At 39.9% G+C, this 25,576-nt stretch overlaps 3 protein-coding genes and 1 long non-coding RNA gene across 4 annotated transcripts; 3 read left to right on the forward strand and 1 right to left on the reverse strand.

Moving 5' to 3' along the window:
* Positions 1 to 356: 356 nt before the first annotated feature.
* Positions 357 to 7,726, reverse strand: LOC145438255 (protein lifeguard 4-like). Its single transcript, XM_080315642.1, has 5 exons — positions 7,436 to 7,726; positions 7,158 to 7,266; positions 4,748 to 4,900; positions 4,527 to 4,677; positions 357 to 742 (listed from the first exon to the last, which is right to left on the reverse strand). Exons 1-5 carry the CDS (start codon positions 7,524 to 7,526, stop codon positions 536 to 538), a joined length of 711 nt encoding a protein of 236 aa, XP_080171768.1. The 5' UTR covers positions 7,527 to 7,726; the 3' UTR covers positions 357 to 535.
* An 872-nt stretch (positions 7,727 to 8,598) lies between these two features.
* LOC145438249 (U1 small nuclear ribonucleoprotein 70 kDa-like) lies at positions 8,599 to 19,153 on the forward strand. The gene is made up of 12 exons (XM_080315633.1): positions 8,599 to 8,817; positions 9,475 to 9,606; positions 10,136 to 10,255; positions 10,312 to 10,374; positions 10,432 to 10,510; positions 14,055 to 14,229; positions 15,550 to 15,615; positions 15,815 to 15,981; positions 17,591 to 17,701; positions 18,303 to 18,446; positions 18,806 to 18,858; positions 18,931 to 19,153. The coding sequence occupies exons 1-12, from the start codon at positions 8,737 to 8,739 to the stop codon at positions 18,994 to 18,996; spliced, it is 1,257 nt and encodes a 418-aa protein (XP_080171759.1). The 5' UTR covers positions 8,599 to 8,736; the 3' UTR covers positions 18,997 to 19,153.
* LOC145438260 (uncharacterized) lies at positions 11,513 to 13,886 on the forward strand. The gene is made up of 2 exons (XR_013914901.1): positions 11,513 to 13,418; positions 13,527 to 13,886. It is a non-coding gene; the product is annotated as an uncharacterized LOC145438260 (long non-coding RNA).
* Positions 19,154 to 20,006: 853 nt separating the features above from the next.
* Positions 20,007 to 24,614, forward strand: LOC145438254 (bridging integrator 3-like). Its single transcript, XM_080315641.1, has 6 exons — positions 20,007 to 20,192; positions 20,654 to 20,725; positions 21,967 to 22,156; positions 22,224 to 22,406; positions 23,489 to 23,623; positions 23,807 to 24,614. The coding sequence occupies exons 1-6, from the start codon at positions 20,185 to 20,187 to the stop codon at positions 23,945 to 23,947; spliced, it is 729 nt and encodes a 242-aa protein (XP_080171767.1). The 5' UTR covers positions 20,007 to 20,184; the 3' UTR covers positions 23,948 to 24,614.
* The last annotated feature ends 962 nt before the right edge of the window (positions 24,615 to 25,576 follow it).

Consider the following 25,576-nt stretch of genomic DNA (forward strand, 5'->3'; position numbering starts at 1 on the left):
TCGTGTCGCCTGTCTCAAGATATTATGCTGTATAATATCCTGATTTCATATTGCAACCTCGTCGTATGAGTTATTGTTCAAACAAGATCAGGAACAAAACAGAAAAAATATAGTGGCATTTTTGGAATCAGCCACGCCAAAATTAAGTGCAAAATCAACAACTTTTTCGTGCAAACTTGTTGCCTAGTGTTATGTATGTTCCCCGAGGTGCTAAATTCTTCCTGGCACCAAACAGCCCAACGAACGCTGGCAAGATCATCCCGCTGCAGTCAGGCAAACGACACAGCTAGCCCATAATTTTAGAAGGCTGCCAACCGCTGCTTTACCCAATTCAGTAATACAGATCAGTAATCCACTGAATGTTCAGGAATAAGTTTATTACACACCATAGCAAGAAAACTTGACCCTAAAATCTTGGACGAAACAAAGCATAGAATTCTACCAGGAAAGTACCTTTAGCTACGCATAAATCTATGATATATATCTCAGTGCGGCAAAAGAAGGGTACAAGTGCAACCATAGCAGACAGCGATGTCTACTTGTTATTCATCTTGCTCAGTATTCTCAACGTCTCGAGAAACAGATTGATCACATCAAGGTACAAATTGATCGATGCCAAGATGTATTCTTCCGGAGACAAGCGAACCATCAGCATGTGCGTGTCGTATATGATGAAGAGACAGAACAACAGCGCCCCTGCGCTGGCAGTCATCAGCTCGACGGTGTCGTTTTGGAAAAAGAGCTGAAATTACATTCACAAATCAATGTTTCGCGTTGCACATACAGACTCAGATATTTCATAATGGTTAGAGATTGACGACCCCAGTTTCAAACTATGTAATTATTCCTAATGATTCAGTTCGGAATACCTTATTCGAATCATAACACTGGTCAACAAAATGAAGAAAAAAAACTTTAGGCAGAACATCTGAGAGCCGTTTCTGGGGTTTTTGAGGTTGCTGATTACGAATATCACGTTAGTTTTCTCAGATTGGCTCTTTGTCAGGACAGGAGATATTTATACCCATAAAAAAGCCCAAAATTACTGTATTCACCCTTAAATATTTCACTTGGTAGGAAGAAAATCGTAGTTTTTTTCTAATTTTATACTAAGCATAAATAACTAATTGACTACGAAGAATCCTCATGTCATTCTCAGTCATTCTATCAATATTAACATGACATGATGCGAATTACTAGTTTGTCAAAAAAGCAGTTTGTCATGCCTAAAAATTGTACTTTTTGCACAACGGAAATAAATATTCTCATGCATCAATTGGTCATTCTACCAAGATTATATAGGAGTATAAAATTATAAAATTTGTCATAAAAGGCTTAACTACAATACTCATATGCGTCTACTTTCTTTTGACTGCTAAATGGATAATTTTACGCTGAGTCCACAAAGTGGGTAGACCTAGTAACCCTATCAAGCGAGAATCTTTAATCTGGTATCTGGTATATTCGAATATCGATGAAAGATTCCAATTTCACATTAATAAGGAGTTCACTGCATGTAATTTCTTTTAAGATGTGGTAAAAAAAACTTTTTAGATTATCATAAAGCACCCAGACCCAACCACAAACAGTAGGTCTGAAAATTCGTATCTGCATATCGAACACTTGAGCACAAACATGAGCATAAATATTCACTTCCTGTTCAGATATCCTGATATATTTCCTGATGATCTTGTTGATTAGCAAGGGGTAGGTGGTTCTACCAAGACATCAGAACAACAAAAGAAAGATATCTGGGCGGATGAGATGAACAATTGAACATATTATGTCAGACCATTGCTGGAACCTTTCAAGAAACTGCACTAAACAGCTTACAGGCGAAAATTTTACCAAAAAACAATTGTGTTTGAAAATATATCAATAATATTATGCTCCAACTGATTATTTCAAATTTACAATAGTTGGTTGATGTAAAACTGATTGAATTATTGCCACGTTATTTGAGTATCCAGGTAAATACTTATACGCATGACTGGAGTTTATATATGTACATTAGGGCTCTTCAAAAATGACTTTTTTTCTCAAATCGTACTGGCTACTTGATAAAATTGTTAGGTTACCTAATTTAAGCCTACACACAAAATTTGGTTCAATTCCAGCCAGGAGAATAGAGTTTCTATTATTATATAAAAATAAATAAGAAAAAATTTGAAAATTTTCTGTTCACCCCATGAAAGTGTTAATCTGTCTATAGAAACGATGCTCACCAAATTTGGTTCAATTCCAACCAGTGGAAGCGGAGTTATTGCCGTCGAAAAATTTGGATTTGAATAAAATAGTATTTACGGTGACCGATTCTTTGCTTATTTATTATAGTTGTGCTCACCGTAAATACTATTTTATTCAAATCCAAATTTTTCGACGGCAATAACTCCGCTTCCACTGGTTGGAATTGAACCAAATTTGGTGAGCATCGTTTCTATAGACAGCCCAACACTTTCATGGGGCGAACAGAAAATTTTCAAATTTTTTATTATTTATTTTTATATAATAAATAGAAACTTTCTTCTCCTGTAGCAAAGTGGTTACTGGCTGGAATTGAACCAAATTTTGTGTGTAGGCTTAAATTAGGTAACCTAACAATTTTATCAAGTAGCCAGTACGATTTGAGAAAAAAAGTCATTTTTGAAGAGCCCTAATGTACATGATATCCGTGAAAATCTGTAACTATGATAAATCTATTACCCCTAAATATAGTGCTGTTGCTGTATTCTGATTTAAAAGAGTCTTCTGTGTGTAAAAATAACAAGTAGATCGATTTTGGTCAAAATAGCCCCATGTGTTATCTCCTCAACAAGAGCCAATTTGAAAAAAACTAAGGTCATAATCGGAATCAGTGCCCTTCAGAACCCCCAAAACCACTCTTACTTTGTCTGCCTAAAAATATGTGTTGACCAGTGTAACGCATCAAACGATGATTCTAATTGAAATAACTCTGTGATTCGTAAAAGCCATCTTAATCACAAGTCACAAAAGTCAGTGATGGAAGCAGGATTGCAATGAGTCGACTCTAGTCACGATTTTTTGGTGACTTGAATCATTTTGTCAAGCACGTCAAATGACTCGACTTGAGTAAATTTGTGTATTGACTCGACTTGTACACGAGTCGTTGGGCATGACTCGAGGCTAGGACGACCAAGACAGACATTACATTGTAACTTTGAAGAATAGTAAAGTCACCACATTATTGGTGCTTGGTCTATCGGTCCTGCTACTTGAAAAATAGGGCTATAAACCCTTAGGACTGAGGATAATTACGATATAATGAATTCGAGCCATTCTATATTACTTGAGCAGAGTTGAAAAAGGTGGGTTGAACCGGATTGAACTCAAAACTGAAGAGTGAACATAATGACTTGGACACGAGTCACAACACTATGATTCCAACTCGACCCTCTCTACTCATTGACTTGGACTCGACTCGGTGGTGAATTGAAAATGACTCGAGTCTAAACTATAAAAGTGAGATTGACTTGTGACTCGGAACCTTGCGACTTGATTACAACCCCGGATGAAAGAAATATCACCATCAAATTTTCCGAAATCTGGTATACCTGATTTATCTGTGCACCTATATATAAGATTATTTTTGGCAGCTTTACAGGTTATGTGTACCCAATCAGATTACAGTCGCCTAGCATGAATTACCACTCATGATGTTAAATTGTGGAGACAGGGCACTTCTACAATTCTAGACCACCCTTCATGCAAGCGTATCGCCTATAGAAAAACTAGATGCCCATCCCTGGTTTAGAACCTATTACACATTACCAAGAAGCTACCAAACTACAAGTTAGACGTTGGAAAAATATCATCCAAAAAGAATCCAACACACAAAACAGGCATGACAACATGTTTGATTAGGCTAAAACGCTCTATCAATGGGCCTATAATAAGATGGTATATTGTAGGAGATCATATGATGTTCAATCGATTCACAAGCTATTGATCTAGAAAAACACTACACTTCCGACTGGTGAATTTAAGATCATGAACGATTGCACATTTTTCAAATCGATTGCCTCGCCTTTGTCTACAGCTTAAGGTTTTATATCTTAGCTCACGATAGACGGTTTCATATTTTTGTGCAATTCATCTTTTTAACATTATCAATATGCTGGAGATATATATCAGTGCTATGCAAGATCCGGATCCAACGCAACTAGCGTCATTCCAGACCATTTCCCAATATTCACCCTACCCTCATGAATTGGATTCAAATCTTGTTAAATCAGCGGAAAATCGTAGCGAAGACTTTATCCTATCAAAATCATGTCAATACTTCATCACATGATGAAAAATCGAACTTTGAATTGAAATAACATATCTCAACTTAATTTAGTAGATAATGCCTCAATGCGTCATAATTTGGACACACAATGACTATGAGAAGACTGGTGATGCAAAGACACGAGAATATGTTGATACTTTCCATAGACAAAAAGGTTTGCCCAACCCTAGCCTACACCGTCAGATATCGTACCTGTTGCCCAGTAAAAACACCGTACCTGCAGGAATCCAGCCCCGATGAGAACCCACAAGCCGACGAAGAGTGCAGCCCCCCACGAGGAATAATCCTTTTTGCTTTGCAAGGTGTAGGTAGTGAGAATGCCAAAGACGGAGAGAGTAAGAATGAACGCTTGCAGTACAATCTCTACCCTGAAAAGACACAGTAATAAGTTGATGAACCTTCACATGAAACCCAAGTTATAGCCTATCCAATACTCACTTGTAAAAGGTCACTACAGTTCCAACGGTGTAAGACTCAACCAGGGTGAAGGCGGCAAGCAGGTAAATATTTGTGGGATGCTCCTTTCGTTTGACCATCAATGCAAATACCAGCACCAGGGACAATATCATTCCCACAACAAGCATTCCATGACTGTAAGCATAGACACACGTTGTTTATGATGTTCGATACACCGTACCTGTCAAGTTACGCTATGAATACTGCGGTCGATATTACAGGACCACCATCCGAGCTATCTATTTACCAACACATCTCACTTCATTTGTATCACTTACTTTTATTCCAGTGTGGCCTCTTATTTATATGTTCTAGACCAGTGGTTCCCAAACGGTGGGGAATTCCCCACTGGTGGGGAATTGATTGGTTTCTGGTGGGGAATTGACGCATTTGTTCAATATTATATACAGGAAAGTCTACATATTCAAGGAGACACATGCGTAATTACCGTTACCAGTTAACTGCTCTGGAATGTACGTATCGACAATTATATTTCGTTTTGTTCACGAAACCTCATTTTTAACTCTGGATGTCCAATCATGGCGTCACACAAGCGCATCCAGTACGACTAGTTTGACGTGAAACAACACTTTCGCGAAATTTTCAGCGTTACCGGTATCGATTGACAATACGTTTTATGTTGCAGTTATAGGCGATTGTCTTGCGTACTTGTGTTGTGTGGCTGTGTGTCTTGTGTAGTCAAACCAGCAAATAGCCGCTCTGTGATGACAAAAGTGTTGGGTAGTGGGGAACAGGATCGTAACTGCTGCACTGAAACCCCCAATTGGGGGGCCGAGCTCGAAGGGGCCCAAAATTAGTTCGTAAATCAACATAAATTAGAGAGCATATTTTTTGTGAAATTTATGCCCCTTGGTCAAAAATTTTTCGCGCTTGCGCGATTTAATATTGCCGAATATCTTGATTATTGGTTACCCTTCCCTTAGAAAATACGTAGAATTTATAGAAATGAGGACTTCGGCATCGGCCATCACTGCACCACGACGCACCAATGCAAATAAAGTTATAGGCCATGTAACATGTCACTCCGAGAAGTATGCCAGAACGATCAGCAGCGAGAAGACCTTGGCCGATAAGGAATGCCGTCGTGGTGACTGAAAACTTCGATATATATACAACATACACACACATATATATGTTAAATTGTCTATAGGCGGCTAAATGGCTGGTACCAAATATTCCTGTCCTGGCGATCTGAACCCCACAGGACAAATGCCATCCCGCAGGGAAAAATTATTTGCCAGTAACGCAATACCAATTTGAAATCGTGTGTGCTTTTTAGTTTTGGCGATTTCCATATCTTTTGACATAGCAGATATAGGAGGACACGAAATAGCATAATGTAACGAAGTCGTTGTACCAACGGGACCGCCCAAAGATCTTCAATTCTTATTAAAGGAGTCCTACCTCTTCCAACACTCCTCACTCAGCTCTACCAGTAAATCTGATTACGTGATCAGAGAGGGTATACAATATTGATAGCAAAATATATGCAATTCTTGATCATATTGACAGTTTCAAACATGAATTATATAGATTTTTGGCGCCTCACGCGTTTAGTCGAAATAAGGCAACGCACTAAACAGTAGACCAAATGTAGCTGATAAGTATCCAGGAAAAGCGTACTTGCTCAGTGGGGCTGAGGGGGTTGGGTTTATCACCCTGTGGGGGCCCAAGACCAACGTCTTTTTTGGGGGCTGACGAAGTGCTGTTACGGTCCTGGTGGGGAATGAAGGCTCGGAATAAATCTGAAGTGGGGAATGAAGACAAAAAGGTTGGGAACCGCTGTTCTAGACCTAGGTGGTTGTTTCACCAAAAAAAAAGGCTACTATAAATCGTTTCGACTACATGCTATTTAAAAAAAAATTATATCACAATCTTGCGGTTGGGGTGTTTTGAATGATGACCCTGTTTGGAATTAGTGTCCTGTGCTCACACTATATTATATTTTTCAATTATTTTTTATTTAATTACTTCAACTTGGAAAATCATCGCTGCTCACCTGATATATCAGGCAAAAAGGACAGCGATTCCAATCAGGATGATGACATATTAATAAACTGAACTAACTATAGTTCATTCTACAGTATGTTAGACATTTACTTAGCAATAAATATTTATTCAAAACATAAGAAACGCTGCATGTCATGATACAGATGTCGATCAAAATTTTTGGTGAATTATATATTTTTGTGAACACTTCTGTACAAATTTAGAAAAACACGTTAATCACATCGATCTTAGGAATAAAATGTTCTTTTATATTATGATGGACCCATTTCAGCCATTCATCTGTGATGCCAATGATAGGCCTACGCTGCAGAAGTATCGTAAAATGTATACTGCCAAGATACAAAAATTAATTGCAATATACCTGTTTTGAACAAATTTCTTCACCGAGTCAATGCTCAAGAAGAGCGCACATACCACAGTCGTCACTGCCAGTTGAGCGGTCAAAATGCAGTAAACTTTCCTCAAGAAACCTGTGAAGTGTGAATAATTACAGATACCAGATTGACAGCAATGACAGGACAAAAGTGGCATAAAAATGTTTTTTTCATAGCATCTATATAATAACACAGTACCGGTACACAGCACCTCACAATGTACGTTGCACAATTCTTCAATATAAGGTATGGTGTAGTTGCTTACCTAGTCGTACACCGACGGTAGCTTGCTTGACATTGGTTCCGTAATTGAAATCGTCTTCAATGGAGCTCGACATCATGGTAGATGGATCCATTATGACTTGAAGATAGAAATTGACCCTACTTATCCCACGTAGAGCCTATAATAGGCCAGCGTTTGCCACTTCCCTTTTAAGATTGTAAGCTCCCTGTTGTTGCGATATAATTGTCGTTGTCGCCAACGGTTGTCGATACTCAAGAGTCGAGCAAAAGGAAATATGCAGAACGTTAGTACACGAAGAGGGAAACATAAATAAATATCACATGAGCGGATTATCCGGAACCAACCGGACATACCCGGGTCCCTATCAAAAAAAGTAGTGACAATACGACAATACGATGCGACAATACGGTGCGACAAATTATTTTATTTACTCTTACTATTACCACAATAACTTATTTTGGGGATAAAAAAATATCAAATCAAATGAAAGATCATCTATATCTTTTATATTAGCATTTAGCATTAGCATTCTATCTGAAGAGCTTCTTGGACATACAGAACTTCACATCACGTCATCGGCATATTTTCTGATACGATTGTTGATATACAATGTTTTTCCTCAACTAGTTGCAGACGATTACCCCTGACGAGTGTCAACAGAAATTATTCGGGCTCATTTAAATATCAACATACTATTCAATCGTATATTGACGTTCTGCAAAGCTTATCACTTTTATCACTATTACCTCCTTTTTACGTCGCCTAGGCTGGTGGGTGTCTGATTTCGAAGTCTATACTCCAAGTCGTTTCGTCATCTTCCTATGTTTCATTGCATCGCAATTTTTGTGGTGTATTGAACTGATAAAATTGCTTATAAACCGAACCAATCTTCCCATTACCCATCATTGCATTATACAATCATATGATGTTCAATAACTATAACCATAGCCTTTATAAGGGCTATGCTATATTATTAAGGCTATGCTATAACTATGCAAATCAGAAAGTAAACAAGGAGCTTGATCTACGATTGATTTATATGTACATGTATTTTAAATGAACATATATTGTATAACCGAATCAGCTGTAAGAGCATAAACCTCTAATTTCACCCGAGATTGAGAGCTAAATTGAAAAATTCAATCTGGCAACCGGTCATTGGATGCTATGGTTGGGTGGCGCGCTTGCTTTCGCCATCATCGACGTTCGTAATCGTACCGAGATCGCGGTCTTGGAATTTGTTTCGTACCTCGGATATAATAACGCAGAGCAGAGTGTTGGAGGACAAGTTTTAAAAGTGGAGCAAGCGATATATATCGGCGATGACGCAGTTCTTGCCTCCCAATTTGCTTGCGCTTTTTGCAGCGAGGGATCCTATACCGTTTAAACCTCCAACAGTTAAAGTAAGTGTTGCGAATTCACGCTGATTCCGGTTCTATTTTCCATTTTCAACGTTTATAAAAAGTTTCAGAGATTATTCAGCAAATTATGTATCCGAAGTATATCAGATAGCGACTTACCTAGTGTAACAAGAGCACTGATAATCCGATTAAAACATTCTCTGAAATGCAAGGCTTCTGCTATGCTGCTGAATTCGTCAATCTGGAATTTCGATTCATGTGCTGATGTGCAATGTGTCCATGTCCAGTGTAACAGTGCTCTACAGCCTGTCTGTTATATGTTATGAACATCAGAATTAATGGCAACGGCGCGTGCAACTTTCTGTTTGATTATAGGCCTATACCTAATAAGTATTCTATGAATGTGAGTTTGTAAGAATCTCTATAAAAAAACTTGCACCCTACTGGAGTCTCGGTACGTTTTGCGTGATATATCAGATGAGCAGCGATGATTCTCCAAGTCGAAGTAATTCAATAAAAACGATGAAAAAATGAAAGAATAAAATATAGTTTTGCTGAAAACAACCAATGTTTCCAGTCTGGGTCCTGCCCGGGTCTAGAGGCCATTGAACTTGTTATATAATAGCCGCATGCTCGCCGCCGCATCCATGTTCTACTATCCAAAATATATATATATTTATACAATAATTCGATTCCCAGTTATCATGGGAAAAAGATCGCACGCGAAATCCATATACTGGAGTTGCGCAACACACTCCACTCTTCGAAGACCCAAAGGACACACCGCCTCCAACACGAGGGGAGACCAAAGCAGAGAAAAAAGCTAGACGGGTGAGCAATTTTTCTAAAAAAATCTGTGATGTCTCGTCAATTCAATTATTAACTATATTTATTTATTTTAATATGAGATGTTTTATTTTTTATTATAGAACTACAGCGATTCTTGGATGTATGCTGTTGAGCTCAAGTACTTGTACCTGTACAATTGGCATTGATTCTAGTATTAGCTGACAAGTCGAATTTCAGAGTACCGATATTTTATCACCGCATGCATAGTGGTTTTCACATCTTTGATTCAGGAAGATACGATTTTAGGCCTACTATAGGCTCTGTTGAAAGTAACTTGGGACTGTTGGTCAGTTGAGATGTAATGATGTGATCATCCACTGTTGGCTGAATTTCAAATCTATCAACCCGTAGTGGTATTTGAATCAGGATTGTCCAGATTTTTCTGCAGCTATATCTCTTTCTGTAACCTTGAAGAGTGTTGTGAACGAATTCTTGCATCGACAATCACTGGGCCGTAGCAGCGTAACGTCGGCCGAAATTGCGACTGAGGTAATGCTGTGTCTTATTCCAGATGAAAGAAAAGGCAATTATTCGCGCCAAAGAAATCGAGGAGGAAATGAAAAATTACGACCCCCACAATAATCGGGACGCCACGGGGGACTCTTTCAAAACCCTATTTGTCGCCAGAATTGTAAGCGATAGTGTTCCATGAGGTTTCCGTGGGTCCTGTCATGTTTCAATTTTCAGAACTACGACACGTCGGAAAATAAATTGAGGAGGGAATTCGACATGTACGGGCCAATACGGAAGGTATTTACGACAAAGTCTGAATTTACGTAATTTTTTAGCACATATTTCTTGTTGCAGATAATCATGGTGAAGGATGCAGCCGGAAAACCCCGTGGATACGCTTTTATTGAGTTTGAGCACGAACGCGATATGCACAGTGAGTATTGTGTGCGTTTTTCTGCTAGACAATTCCTTGACAACCCGAGAAAATGTTGGTGAACAGCGAGCAGTTGTGTTATTGACCACCTGTGTTTTAACGCTTCTGAATCGCAATTCGGTACGAAGCGGTCCTTGACCTATCTCCGATTTTCATCTACCAAATATATGGTGGGTCCTGTTACCTCGTAAGAAATGTGGCCGTACTACACTTAGCGATCTTTGATGTCCAATTTAATAACCTTGTCAGCGGTATTGTTGAATGTCTTTTGCTCTTGTGTTGAACTCAGTCTTCTCTCTATCTCTCCCGGGATTAGAATCGATTCACAATTAAAATGTGACCCTTGGTGATCTTGAAACGCTAAAAACCATGTAGGCGTGACGAAATGTAGCATTCAAACGTCTCACAAGGGAATGGCTTGGGAGATGCCGTTTGAAAGCAGTATTTCAGGGATTTTCGGCATTCGAATGCAGAGCTGGTCAGTAATGAAGTAGCCTTACTTCTACTTTTTTAGGGTACTCAAGTATGATATTAGGACCAGAATTCTTCTTTACCTACTTGATAATTGCGCCTTCCACTTATACTCAAGTAAAAGTCTACGACATTACTCCAACTTGGTTTGCAACGATGACCACCTCTGCTGTGCTACGATTTGAGTATATATCGGATGTGGTATAGTGCTGCTGCTACTGTTTGCTATACATTTTTTCGGTTTGTCGAGTAAGTAGCTTGTTAGGGCTAATTAGCAAGACTATTACGGACGGACAGTGGTAAAACCAACGTAAGTAAGATGAGAGGGCGAGGTAGGTTGTGTCAAGGACCAGCGAAACTATGTTCTTAGCGTACTGTAGCTTACGTTTGGCCTAAACCTGGTACTAAAACCTTGTTTGTCTCATTTCCGCAGCTTAACCATGCTGCTCTGCATAGACAAGGCGTATTGCATTGCGTGCCCGCCTGTGTCGCCTAAAAGGGATGATTTGATTGATCGATTAATAGGTTTGTATACTCGACCTCCCCTTTTACTAAACGGATTGGTAAGAAGGGTTTGTATACAAGAAGGAGGTTAACCTACACAAGTGCCTAGTGTAAGTTGTGGTTGGTTGAAAACTTTTGCCGTATGGAATTGATAGGAAATACCCATGTTAATCGGGATTGAATGCTTGGAACGCCGATGTGGGTTCGGGTCATTTTGTTTAATAATATTCGCGGGAAGCTAACTGGGCTCTATATCTACGGAATAGTCAATATTTGTGTTTCTCAAATCCTTGTGATACGGTAACTTGTGCTTTGGAATAGTGTTGTGCTAAGATATTGAATATAAGTTCGTAAAGTTAGTACTAACTCTGCAAAATAGCATATAAGTCGCTCTTACACTTTTCAATATGTGCCGATCTGCCAAACACAGTTAGTATAAAAATATCCAATTATTTTGGAATCTTACCGGGGTACAATTACAACGTAAGTAAGAAGTCCGGTAATCTGTTTTTCAACCGTAAGTATTCCGTTGCTGCATCGGTAAAGTCAGCGTGCCAAGTCTGCACTTTATCAATATGTGTGAGACCTCATTTTAAATTGGTTGATATACAAATATCAGATAATATTAGCATCAGACCGCGACACAATTGCAATGTAAGTAAGAAATCCTGTAATTCATTTTTCAACCGTAAGTATTTCGTTGCTGCATCGGTAAAGTAAGCGTGCCAAGTCTGCACTTTATCAATATGTGTGAGACCTCATTTTAAATTGGTTGATATACAAATATCAGATAATATTAGCATCAGACCGCGACACAATTGCAATGTGAGTAAGAAATCCTGTAATTCATTTTTCAACGGAAAGTATTTGCATCGCTAAAGTCAGCGTAAGTTGTAAGTATTCATATTGATTGTATGCATTGCGTTGAAACGTACAAAACTACATCAACTGCAAGTGCCTTTGTTACAATCGAAAGGTATGATGTTGGGTTGAAATGGATCCGCTGTGATTCTACAAATTTTTCTTCCGAAACTGTAAGTAGTTGTAGTTTGTGTTACTTCAAAGCTTTTCCTTGATAGATCAGGTGTGGTAGTCCTTATTATTATAGGCCCTAAAATAGATACGCGATGCTGAGTGAAATCCTTTGCGAGCTCCTTGTGACGAATAATGAATCTGAATCTAAAAGTAGATGCTGGTGCAACAGCTTTAGCGTAGTACATATAGTATTATGTGTTGAGTCTAAAACTCGACGAGTTGTGTAAGTATGTGAAGGACGGGGGAATTAACACTTGGTGACAGCAATATATGAGGAGGTTCTGATACTGGGGAGAATCCGGTGATTTTGATCACGAAGATTTGCGAGGTATTTGCAAAGTCGATGTGCTGGAATATGCGTACACAGTTCGGAACTCGCAGAATTGCCCGCCGGCGTATGCGACCAATCGGTTTGGCTGCATCACTAAAGCAGTGGTTCTTAACCATGTGAACCCGTCGCTAATCTACAACCCCAAATTTTCTCTGAGTTACAAAATCAACATTCTACCACATTAATCATAATACATGCCTGTTAAAAGAACAAAACCATTGAAGCATGATTATCACAAAAAGATAATGATTAGATATTGCAATTCAGGGGCTTCTACTGTCCCCTTTCAGATAGCAGTTCGGAATTGTGAGGTTCACACTGGAAAGTGCCTCGCGACCAGGGTTGTATTGTAATGACTCGAGTGGCGATTTTTTATTGACTTGACTTGACTGGAGTCGATTTTTCAAGTGCGTAAAATGATTCGACTCAGGTCAATTTTTGTATTGACTCGACTTGTACTCGAGTCACTGTGCATGACTCGAACTAAGTCATATGACTTGAGACTATGGCGGCTAAGACAGACATTTCATTGTAACTTGGTACAATAGTATAGTTACCACATTATTGGTATTTCGTCAATCAGTCCTGATACTTTAAAATAGGCCCAGAAACTGTTAAGACTGGGGAAAATTACGATATTATGAATGCGAGTCATTCTATATCACGCGGGCATAGATGAAAAGAGTGGGTTGAACTGAAAACTGAACAGTGAACGTAATGACTCGGACTCCACCATCTATTAGCTGACTTGGACTCGGATTTGACTCGGTGGTGAATTGAAAATGACTAGAGTCAAAACTATAAAAGTGAGATTGACTTGTGACTCGGAACATTGTGACTTGGTTACAGCCCTACTCGGACAGTGTGATACCAATTGCCGAGTTGCAAATGAGCTAACGGTAATGGAGATGATATTGGTATTTCAAAGCGACGGAGTTTCGATTTTGAACCATAACTTCCCATCGTGTCATCAGGAATCATGGAAGTCTGGTGTGTGTCTTTACCTGTGCTGAACTTGATGAGACTGGCTCAATGTACCCCTAGTGTTCGTTTCAACTTTGGTTAAGAACCACTGCATCAAGTGTTTTGGTGGAACGATCCGCAATGGTCGCTTGATGTGAAAATGGATGTGTCTGGAGTCGATAGGCCGTGGGGCAATTCTTGAATGCGTCACCCGATCTGTCACTTGCTATCGTTTTGCAGCCGCGTACAAGAGTGCTGACGGCAAAAAGATCGACGGTCGCAGGGTGCTGGTCGACGTGGAAAGGGGCAGGACGGTGAAGGGCTGGAGGCCGCGGCGACTTGGTGGTGGACTGGGGTCTACGAGGAGAAGCGCCACGGACGAGGTCGAACGTCCGAGTGGCAGGCCCGAATTTAGGTGGGTAGTTATTTGAGGTTTCTCTAGGGCGATTTGTGGCTGACGTTTTATGTCGGTGTCTGTGTATGTAGCTCTTGACTGGAACAGGATTATTGCTTGTCGAGATTACAGGCTGAATTGTCGCATTGGGATCGAATTCCAATTTTCAAATTATGAGATCCATTTTTAAAACTGGATCGTATATTCATATTGAAATGAGCCCAAATATTTTCGGCTGACACTCGTCACGGGCAGTCGTCAGCAACTAGTAGAGAATGGAAAAGAACACCGTATATCAACAATCGTGTCACAAAATATGACGATGACGTCACCAGCATGAAATTTCGAATATGAGTGTTACGACATAGTGAAGACCAACGTGATTTTTACGAAAACGCAACTGCCCCCTGTAACACTTCACTTCAAGACGTGTTTCCTACACTTCAACAAAGTAATGTAGTTTACGAATGTAACTGCCACTGTGGTTGTGGCTTCGTGCGAAGAACGTCCCTAGATTTATTAGAACACCCGCATCACGCTCGGTGAAAAGCTCACCCGTGATTCATCCGCTCAAGCTTGATGCTCAACAGGATGTAAATTCTGCCATTGCCAAACATCTGTTGGATAATCCTGCCTATGCAAAAAATTATCGAGACTACAGATTTCGCATACTCGGAAAGGGTCGTTCACACTTTCATTTGTGTGCCTTGGAGTCGACTTCTATCAAAATACACCAGCCAAGGCTGTGTCAAGAAAAAAAATTCGTGTATCATCTAAAAATAGTACATGGAACGCTCTCGTATTCGACATTTCATGCTGGTGATGTCATATTTTGTGATATGATTGCTGAATGTTGATATACAATGTTCTTTTCCATTCTTCACTAGTTGCTTACGATTAGCCCTGATGAGTGTCAGCCGAAAATATTAGGATTCATTTCAATACGGATATACTAGTCAATTGTATATTGAAGTTCTGCACCTACGAGAAGCTCTTCAAACATTTTAAAGCTGCGAAGAAAGCAAGTTTTTGTAAGATTTTCATTCATTTTCGATGATATCTTGGCATGGTTATATTTATCGCATAATTTTGAAGTCAACCACGGCCAAGATATGACCGAAAGAAAGCAATAACTTTCCAACATGGTGATTCTCTCAAAATGTGTAAAATGAACATGAGCTACTTTGATTCCACAGCGACGAAATATTCTGTTATGGAAACGCGGTGAAATCCTGTAATCTTAGCTCGATTCGAAATTATAAAAGTCAAAATGACTGGCGACTTGGAACCTTGCGACTTTGTTACAACGTGGTATATTAACTACGGATTTTATCTCGACAGCCGCTCTGACAGGGATGGTGGCGGTGACCGCAGGGATGTCCGACGGAGCCCCAGCAGGGATAAAACGTATGTATCAGTGCGTAGCACCGAAGCTATTGCAGTTGAAAAATTTAAAATTTTATAATAAGAAATATTTAAAGAATCTGACAACTTCATCGAATAGCCAGAGAAATCTGAAGAAAAAAAGTGATTTTGAACAACCCCATCAAATTTTTCTCATTGCCCGTCAAAATTTTTTCTCTCCAATAACAACCGCCGTATCTAGGAGGAGAGGGTCTCGCGATCGGGACAGGCGAGATCGTCGGGACAGGGACAGAGATCGTGACCGCGACCGAGATCGCAAGAAGGACAGAGATCGCGACAGGGACCGCGACCGTAAAGATAAGGACAAAGATAAGGATAAGGATAAGGACAAAGATAAAGAAGACTCGGGTACTGACATCAAGTTTCAATTTTGATTGCTTGGCATGTATTCTCTTATCTTCAACCCAATTAATCAACTAATGACACTGTAAATCGGTAGACTCCAGAGATGTGATTACTCGAGTCCTTTATTTGGAAATGGGAAATGGCTTGACTCGACTGGACTTAGTCAATTTGTGTATTGATCAACTTGTTCTCGAGTCATTGCGCTCGACTATGGACATTCCGTATGACTTATTCAAGTCTCGTGTGTCAGGACCAGGCGCGTAGCCAAAGGGGGGGGGGTTTCGGGGGTCGAAACCACCGCCTTTTGAAGCGCGAAACCCCGTGCTTTTGAAATGACCGTTAAGACGCTAACACTCGGTTGCAATTCAATAAGTCGTATTATCAGTGCTGTGCGCGGCCAACTAGCGAGAGGCGTGTTGCCAATTAGCGAGATTGGCAGTGCACATTGCACTACACAATGTAACATCTACAGCTGAGATGATTGCGAAATCAGGTCATTGATTGTTGCGCGCTCAGCAATCATCTCTCGATTTATCACGTCTCCAGCAAGCCTAGTTCCGCTGACTTGAAGAATCGCATCTGTAATAGGCCTGGTGCTCACTATACCATCGATGGCCTGCACAATCGTATCTGCAATAGGCCTAATACGAAAGATATATCATGCGTAATTGATTTCCGCTAATACGTAAACATATCCATCAGAAGATGTGTGTCAAGGCTTGAGTTATAAAAGAGGACAGGTTTGAAGCACCTGAAATCGTCGTCATTATAGCACATATTCCATTAAAACTCGGACATTTTGACTTGCGCAAATCGTTGCCGAGGGTACCTAAGACGCGTTGATGAGCGCGGGTATTTAATTGTTCACGACAGATCAGGGAGTCGCTAATTAACAGCATTTCCGGACTTGTCGGCAAGCTTATCATACGCTTATAATTGTCAACACGAGGAGATTGTATAATAGTCATTTACGCATGTACTTAACCCTAATGAATTGATGGAATATTAGTAAATTCGAATAAATCGAAACCACGCCCTTTTATTTCAAAACCTCCTTATTTTTCGGCTGGCTATGCGCCTGGTCAGGACTGATGATTGCAAAATAGCCCCAGAAACTGACTTTTATCTGTTTGAATAAGCAAATACAAGGGGGATCACTCTAAAAATAGTCACTTGTGTAAATGGCGGAGGCGGAGGTAGTCACCGTTGCTGTGCTGGTACCATAAGTAAAAGTAGTCTGAAGCAGGCAACATGTATGGGAGCCAGAGGTCAGCAACCTTTTTTACTTGCAATTTTCAACGTTAAAAATTGATGGCACTTACAGTATAAGGTAATTAAAGGGTGCACAGTAAGGCAGTAACACATATGATTCGATGAAAGAGATTAATTTGATACTCTTTCAATTCTTATCTTGGATCTTGACCGCTATGATCAGGTGCATCTACTTTTCGCGGACCAATGGTTGCCGACCACTGTATCAGAGCACTCCAATAGAGTGTAATCGGTTACCGTCCACCTCTGGAACTAACCACGTCTAGGCCTGTTCTTGCAAAATCAAACTGGTACGGAAACTTCATATTCTCGGGAATTGTGACCCAGTTCTTATCTTCAGGCAAAGGCAGGGACAGAGACCGCAAGAGAGACAGACGGGACCGGTCTAAGGACCGAGAGCGGGACGGCAGCCGTAGAAAACGTAGCCGCGAACGAGATCGGAAGGACAGAGGTACGGCGATTGTGTTTTGCCTTACTCCGGGCAGTTGATCGGCTCGCCGATTTCCCGTAACAAGTGGTGTCCGGGTTTCTCCTTGGAAATTTCAATAATATGTGACTGCGATGCAGTGCTAGGAAGTTGGGCATATCGTGTGAATGTGTATTTTTGTTTGTTCAAATGTCGCATAAAAATTTCATATTCAAGCACAACAAGATAGCGTAATGGTGGAGCGTCGGCTTCATGATCAGTAAGTCGTGGGTTCAATCGGTGGCCAAGGACCTGCTCAGTAAAACTGGTATCTTTAACTTCCCCGCTTGGCGCTCAGCATTTCCAGGATAGCATCATGGATGGGTGGTGCAAGACTTAAAAAGCCTTGGAAGTCTATTTCTGCACCTTGTCTACCAGCATATGTACATAATGCATTCGTGATATGCATATGTACAGATCGTATGTATGTACGTCACGAGTAATGTATATGCCGCAAAAACAGCAAGGACAAAAGTACATAACGTCCTAAATTAGCTTTAAAATCATAGATAGGAACTCCATGCCTGATCTATATTGGCCAAAATCCCTCAATCCATGCTCATCTCCGCGGCTTACGTGTCCTTAGATCGTTCCGACCGCAACAAAGACCGACGAAGCAGATCGGATCGCGACAGAACAAAGGACGAGACAAAAGAAATCAAAGCTGAAGATGCCGGAGCGAACCCACCCAATCATGAACCCACGAATGGCGATGGAAGCTACGGCGGCGGTATGCTTCACGATTGATTAGATAGCTTTTTTGCTTTTACGATACGTCAGTTTCGTGTAGCAATTGATTGGGTTTACACAGCGGTAGTCGGTCCGGATTACTTCTACTTATTTCTGGTACTCAAGTCGGTTACCTATTTTTTGTAATTGACAACCTCTTGAACGGATTCTCCTCTTCTCACTTATGCGAAGTCTTTTTAGTGGCGTGCAATGCTGTGATGGTGTAAACCTCCTAATTGCAACAGGGTATTTGAAACCTATCTTATTCTGTTGACGATCTCAAGACTTTGTGATGTAATTGTATATGCGGCTTTAAACACTTTTGCGTTTGCATCTTCGATCTGATCAAAACTATTGCAGATGCCATCAAAGAAGAACAGTCAAAGGATGCAGGCGATTACAAAGATGCCAAAGTAAGTGTTGCGTTTTGCTTCTATAGCGTATAAGAACCACTCGGATGTTATATTTCTTATTTTATTACGCAGGGTGATGAGAGCTACAATCAAAATGATGGTGGGAACCTCGACGAGTCTGTTAAAATGGAGTACTGAACTGGTCATTTTTCTCTTCGTCTCTCGCTGGTTTGGTTGGTGGCAAGCTACTGCCGGTCATGGTTGTCCGTTGAAAAAGAAATACGGACGGAACTGCTTGTCCGCCTGGAGTGATTTTTTTTACTTCTGACCAAGAATAAATCATTTTTACTTGTGAGGTTGTTGCGATTCTAAATGTGTGAGGAAAAGAAGCATAGTGAGCTTCGTTTTTAATTATGAGCAATTGGGCAACCCATATGTGGTCAGGTCACTGCTTTGCATCTGTACCGTACCGCCATCTGTAGTGATGCTCCGATGGAACGGGCGTAGTGCTGATAATTATTCAATATTCATGTATCAGAAATATTTTACAGCTGCTCGGTTTTCAAATGTAAGGGAGTACAGTGAGAAATCTGCCAGGTCGTGCGGTGTTGGTCGGCTGTCTCGACAATATTGAACGAGGGGGTCAGGAATCTCCGTGCCCCACAGTGTGGTTGTAACTGGAGTTATCGTATCTATATATCATCCCTGGGATAGGAAAGTGAGTGGTATAAGAGACTGGTTCACGTAGCCGGAAGACTTCCATCTTCTCATTTTATTAGAATAACATGGTGTATTGAAATTATTGTTGAACTGCACTGAACTGAGTTTTCAAGTATTTTATTTGGTTGCTAGATAAACGCCCCACCCCCATAGGATTAGATGTACATTCCCTGTCGCAAAGTAGTGGTCCATAACACAGCTGGAACTGTAAGTGGTAGTATATCAGACGGCCTTGGTATTAGCATAGCCTTTAAAAGGCTACGGTATTAGCTGGTCTTCGGTGCGGATCTGAGGATTCTGACTCCTCGGCGACACATTTCCGCGTTGCGCTCACTGGCTATTTTATTGACACTCTGAACTTTGAAAAACTCTTGTAGAATCAATCATATCGTGATTCTACGCTGGTCGCAAATCAATGATATAATGGATCGTTGTCAAAACTTGAATCAAGGCTAATGTTTACTGTTTTCAATGTGTTACATGGTAACCATCACGCTTTAACAGCTACTCTGAAGTGAAATAGGATTTCTAGGGATTTGTTGGAAAGAAGAAGTACTGAAGGCGCTATCTGCGGAGGTCCTTACTAGAAACTGGAACACTGGGCCGCGAAAAACCGCAGCCTAGTGAATCAAAAACTGAAGGAACACTCCAGGATCGTGGTTAACGATGAGCTGGTAAGAGATGTCGTATTGTCAGGTCTATTTTTACCGAATCCGAATATTTCACATTTCAAGTTTAGGTATTTTAGTTTACATTCCTTATGTTTAGAATAGTCTTGTAACCTAACTGCTCTAGCCCGTCTGCTCGACAATGTGTTGTTTATGTGGCTGCTATTATGCCGAATAACATGCGCGAGATAATAACATAGAACAGTACGCTATATTCAAATACCATACCGGTACCGTAATCAACAAGATGTATACTTTGCAATTTTGGGAATCACTAGAATCAGTATGCAAAAGCCTTTTTTCTCACTGTGTAGCAATTCTTGTATTGATGAAAATGGTAATGAAATGATACTGTACCAATACTGGATACTGCTTTGTGTCAGTTCATTTTCGAGTGTGGCTTAGTTAAGTGTAAAGTATATACATAACGATTCATATGCTGTGTCACACTCTTTGTATAATTTCAGGAATTTTCGTAAGTCGAGAAAGAGTGTTCCATCGGAAGACGATGTGGCGAGAGAATGTGAAAAGATAAAATCGTGAGTAGTCCGGAGAGTTGTTTTGTTCAATGGATTAGAGTTCTAGACTGATTTGATTGTCTAAATGCCAGTTCATTTGGCAATTTACATCATATTTACTCAGGTGAAATTCCAAACAAGCCACTGAATGATAGTGTAATAGGTGCAATTTTCAAAAATCCATTTGCCATCATAACAGCTGCTATTTTGCCCTGAGTGGTTTTGAAATTTTCGAAACAAGAGTGAACAATGAACACGGTCCCCGAACACTACTTCCTACTGTATACAAAATTAAAATGGAAGAGTTGAGTAGTTTCACCTTGATAATTCTCAAGTAGAATTGGAAGTAGTATATGACCACTTCAGTAAGCGGTTGCAACTACTTGAGTACACGATACTATGAAAATGTAATCAAGTACATTGTTACTGACCGCCTCGGTAAATTGTTACACTCTTGTGAATCCAGAAGTTTCCTTCGCGACTTCCTTCGCACCATTTTTGGCAGCCCCACAGAGTAGGACTGTTCAAATATAGCTTTTTTTTGGTATTCCGGGGTTGCGCTGAATAAATTGTTAGTTTGCCTGATTTAACACTGCAAGCCAAATTTGGCTCGTTTGCAACAGGTAGGTGAACGCACAGGAATTTGAAAAATTTTGAATTATAAAAACATTTTCCGTCAACCCCATGAAATTGATAAGTTGTCTGAAATAATACCAGAATTATTGATGATAAACTCAAATAACTTCACTTCGGGTTGGAATCGCATCAAATTTGTTTTGTAACGTTTTTGTAGACGGCTTAACAATTTCATGAGGTTGATGGTAAAATTTGAAATTCTATTTTTTATAATGCTTTCGCTACAAAAGCTTGTGCAATGAATAAAGTTATATTCATTTACAAGTGGACTTTGAATAGGGTATTGAAGCCATCAAAGTCTTAATTTTTTATAATAAATTCAAAATTTTAAAACTGCGTTCACATTTACCAGTTGGAATTGATTCAAATTGGGTGTGAAGTGTATTTTTAGGCAAATTAACGATTTAAAACCAATGAAGCCCCTGGAATCAGGAAAAAAAAGTTACTTTTGAACAACCATAATGTTCAATTGTATATTTACAAGTAGCCTATATATATTTAGTAAATTTCGGTGCCTCTGTATCTGCTTTGAATTTAGTGATATTGCCCTCTATTACTACTGACTTCCGCGTCTTAATAATGTCTTACCTTGAAATCAGTATATAAAGTTGATCCTTGCTTCTTAGCGTTGAGGACGCTAGCAAACAGATGCTCAAAGATGGCAAAAAAATGGCTGATACCGACTTTGAAACTGCCAAGGCCGCTAAGAAGCTTGCGTCCGATCTAAATGCCTTGCAATCGGAAAATGCCTCCTGCAACTGTGCCGTGATATTAGCTAAAACCATGGACGATTGTGGATCCCTTGCCGATAAGAAAGTAAGCTTTTGATGATCACTCACCACTGGATCCTAGTGTCGATACGACGAATTCTTTATATTCCCAGTATCAGCTACTTCAGAAGACACTGATCAAGCCAATGAAATGGTATGGAGACCTGTTCCCTCATTTGAACGGGCACATCAAATCACACGACAAGGCGCAGCAGGATTATAAAAAGCTAAAGGCAAAGATGGATAAGATTCGGGAAAAGGGTGACACGGGGCCGAATATCGTCAAGATGAACAATGTACGGGCGTGTTTTTGGTCTTTGTTATCCTACCTATTCAATCTCAGTTAATTTTTAAATTGTGGATTGTAGGCCCTCGTCAATGCTGAACAGAGATGAGCAGATTGAATAGATTCATATTGAAATGAACCCGAATATTTTCGGCTGACACTTGTCAGGGCTAATCGTCAGCAACTGGTAGAGGAAAACCTTTGTATATCAACAGTCGCACCGGAAAATAAGCCGAAAACAGCCGATGTTTTCAAATAACTGAAATATAGCCTACGCATTTGCTATCTAGAAGTACATGACGTGAACTCTACTTTAGTTACAACCCTGACTACTTGAGTAACCATTTCTGGTTCCCCATTACACACTCCATGTTCAACACACGATTGCCTACGCTTTCATGTTTTCCACTACAGTTTTTTGATAAAACTGTGTCACTTTTATTGAGTGAAATTGTCCTATTTACCATCAAGATAACCCCTGTCTCACGGTAACTGACAATATTTTGAAAAATTACTGTTTTTTTTACGTTGATGCATAATTCATTTTTAATTTAGTAGGCTACTCCTCGGTCATATTTACTATGTAAACCGACTTTGGTACTTTTCAGATCGTTGGGTTTCTAGAAATAACATGAACTCTACTTTAGTTACAACACTGACTACTTGAGTAACCATTTCTGGTCCCCATTACACTCTATGTTCAACACACGATCGACACACCGATCAAGATAGTGAAATGGTGAAGCGGCCAGCTTTCTGATAGGTAGGTCGTGGGCTCGATCTCCGGCCGGGGCAGATCAAAGACCTGATTGGTGACACACTGACACTGGTATCCATGTCAGCATGGTGGGGTGGTGCAAGACTTGAAATCCCCTACAAAGCTACATCTGCACTTTACTTGTCCACCTGCATATGCACATCATGCACTCATGGTGTGCATATGCATTATGCATAGATCGTGTGTATGTATATCATGAATCGGTGTATATGCCGCAAAAACATCAAGGACAAAGATAAACCAAGTCCTTTCCACCAGGGACATATTTTATAGATATTGTATCTCTTGCGATTCGTATGTGTATCATGTTTCAGATGAAGAGAGAACTCGTTCCCGTCGAGGAAGAATTCGACGCCAAGCACAGGATGTTGCTCGATGAATTCCCCGCGTTTTACAATGGCCGTCTGCAGTATCTGCAGCCTATTTTCGAGGCAGTCGTCAGGTCTGAGGTGAGAAATATTGATTGCAGTTTCAATTTGTGTGGTATGACTTAGCAGCGCGGACTTGGATTTGGATTGAAAATTTAAGATTTATGGATATGGCGGCACGGATATGAGTCATTTTGCTAGGTATCTATCTCCAAAATTTACATATCCAACTTCATCAGCCTCAGCAATACCCGACAATTTCAGTGCTGGTATCATCATCAACTTCAAGAATTGTTCGATAAGACGCTCAACGAACTGACTCAGACGGATCCCGACGTTGACTTGGAAGCCGAAGTCAACGACACCCTTGAGCAGATCAGAGGTCTGTCCATTACTAAAGACTGATTTGCATATTTTGATACGTAAATTGCCGAAAGGCACCAATGATACCACTCGTATGTGTTGCTTTTACGTATGCCTGCACTAAAGATTTATTCATCTCATATAATTGGTTTTATGATGCTTGTGTACAAGAGTGCTACCGCTACTAATTTACCTAGGTCATCCTCAATGATATAAAGCCGTTTTGTGTGATACTTGAATGATTGTATCTTCAAAATTGTGTCATTTTCGATGATTTGAGAGATTTTCGCATTTTATTTTTGTGAATCGTTTTTGTGCTTGGGTGTGAATTTGTATTCTTCCTGATATTTATCTCGTGTGGTGCTATAACGTAGTGATCAGCTGACATCAACATTCTGCCAATCAGATATCAGTATGGTGCTAATATTTAAAGTTCTGCTATGGTATATGTCACTTTTTGATATTGGCAAAAATATTTTATATCAGTAAAATTCCACTATTGTAATAACTGGCAAAGTGAGTCCATTTTCAATGTCTGTGGTATCAGTGGTGTGCATATCATTTGGTAATTATTTTGACATTTTTACTTTTGTATATAACCTATTTTCTAGTACAGACTCCAGCAATTGAATGATCTTTATTGTACAGATATCGCCACTTTTGGCCTTTGTATATTTGATTTGAGTTAAATATATAACTTTGCCGTGCACTCCCGCTTGCTATGTTCATTGTCAGAGTGAGTCACCTGCGTTCGGACTGTGCAGAATTCGAGTTTTGTCTGGTACACGGGGTGACTTTGTACCACTTTTCACATTCAATGTTAAATTATTTTATGATATGTTATGATTTTCTGCTTTCTTCGACTTTGTTATAGGCGGAAGGGTTAGATCTATGGATTAAACTTGTAAAAGAAAATTATTGTCATGTTTTAGATCATTTTTTTTCAATTTTTCTGTGGTGGCCAAAGTCACCCGGCATTCCGGCAATGGGGTGTCTTTAGCCGAGCACCATTTTTTGTACTTCCAGGACATCTAGCAGGCATATATGCCAATGACACAAGCTGAGGAGTTGACTTTGGCCATCTACCGTCTTTTAAAAAAGAAGTATCCAACCAATGGTGACTTTTCAGACTTTAATTCAACGCAAAACCACAAAAATCTTCAAAAGAAATTACAACGAAATTAAACAAATCAATGACAAAAAGTAGTTCAATGCCACTGCCTTTCAAGTTCATTCACTTTGTAGATTCCACGAGCATTCAGAAAGTCCGGGTCGGAGATTCTCTGTTTAATATCTTTCCAGTAATAGAATATCTGATCTTTTTGAGTTGGCCATTTCCAATTGCTGCCCGATTTTTGCATAACACTGACTTCTGCACCATGCTGTTCTGTACTCTCCACATCACCTGGAAATAATTCTCCCTCATACTCAATTATTACATACTGGCCAGCTTTTGGTTTTGCTCTCAACTCCTTCTCTAATGCTTCCACTTCAACTGTATCATCATATAAATCTTCCTGGAAATTTTCTGCTTCTGAAGAGTCGTCATCACTTTCATGTCGAGTGCTTGTGACTGATTCAACTCTTATTTGTTGGGATGTTGATGGTTGGTCACCAATTTCCCTCCGTTTTGAAGCCTTTTTCTCCTCTTGTATGGCAATTATCCTCGCA

Source organism: Botryllus schlosseri, chromosome 4 (assembly GCF_051294905.1).
Source record: "Botryllus schlosseri isolate E-star chromosome 4, Bs_hap1, whole genome shotgun sequence".
Classification (NCBI taxonomy): domain Eukaryota; kingdom Metazoa; phylum Chordata; class Ascidiacea; order Stolidobranchia; family Styelidae; genus Botryllus; species Botryllus schlosseri.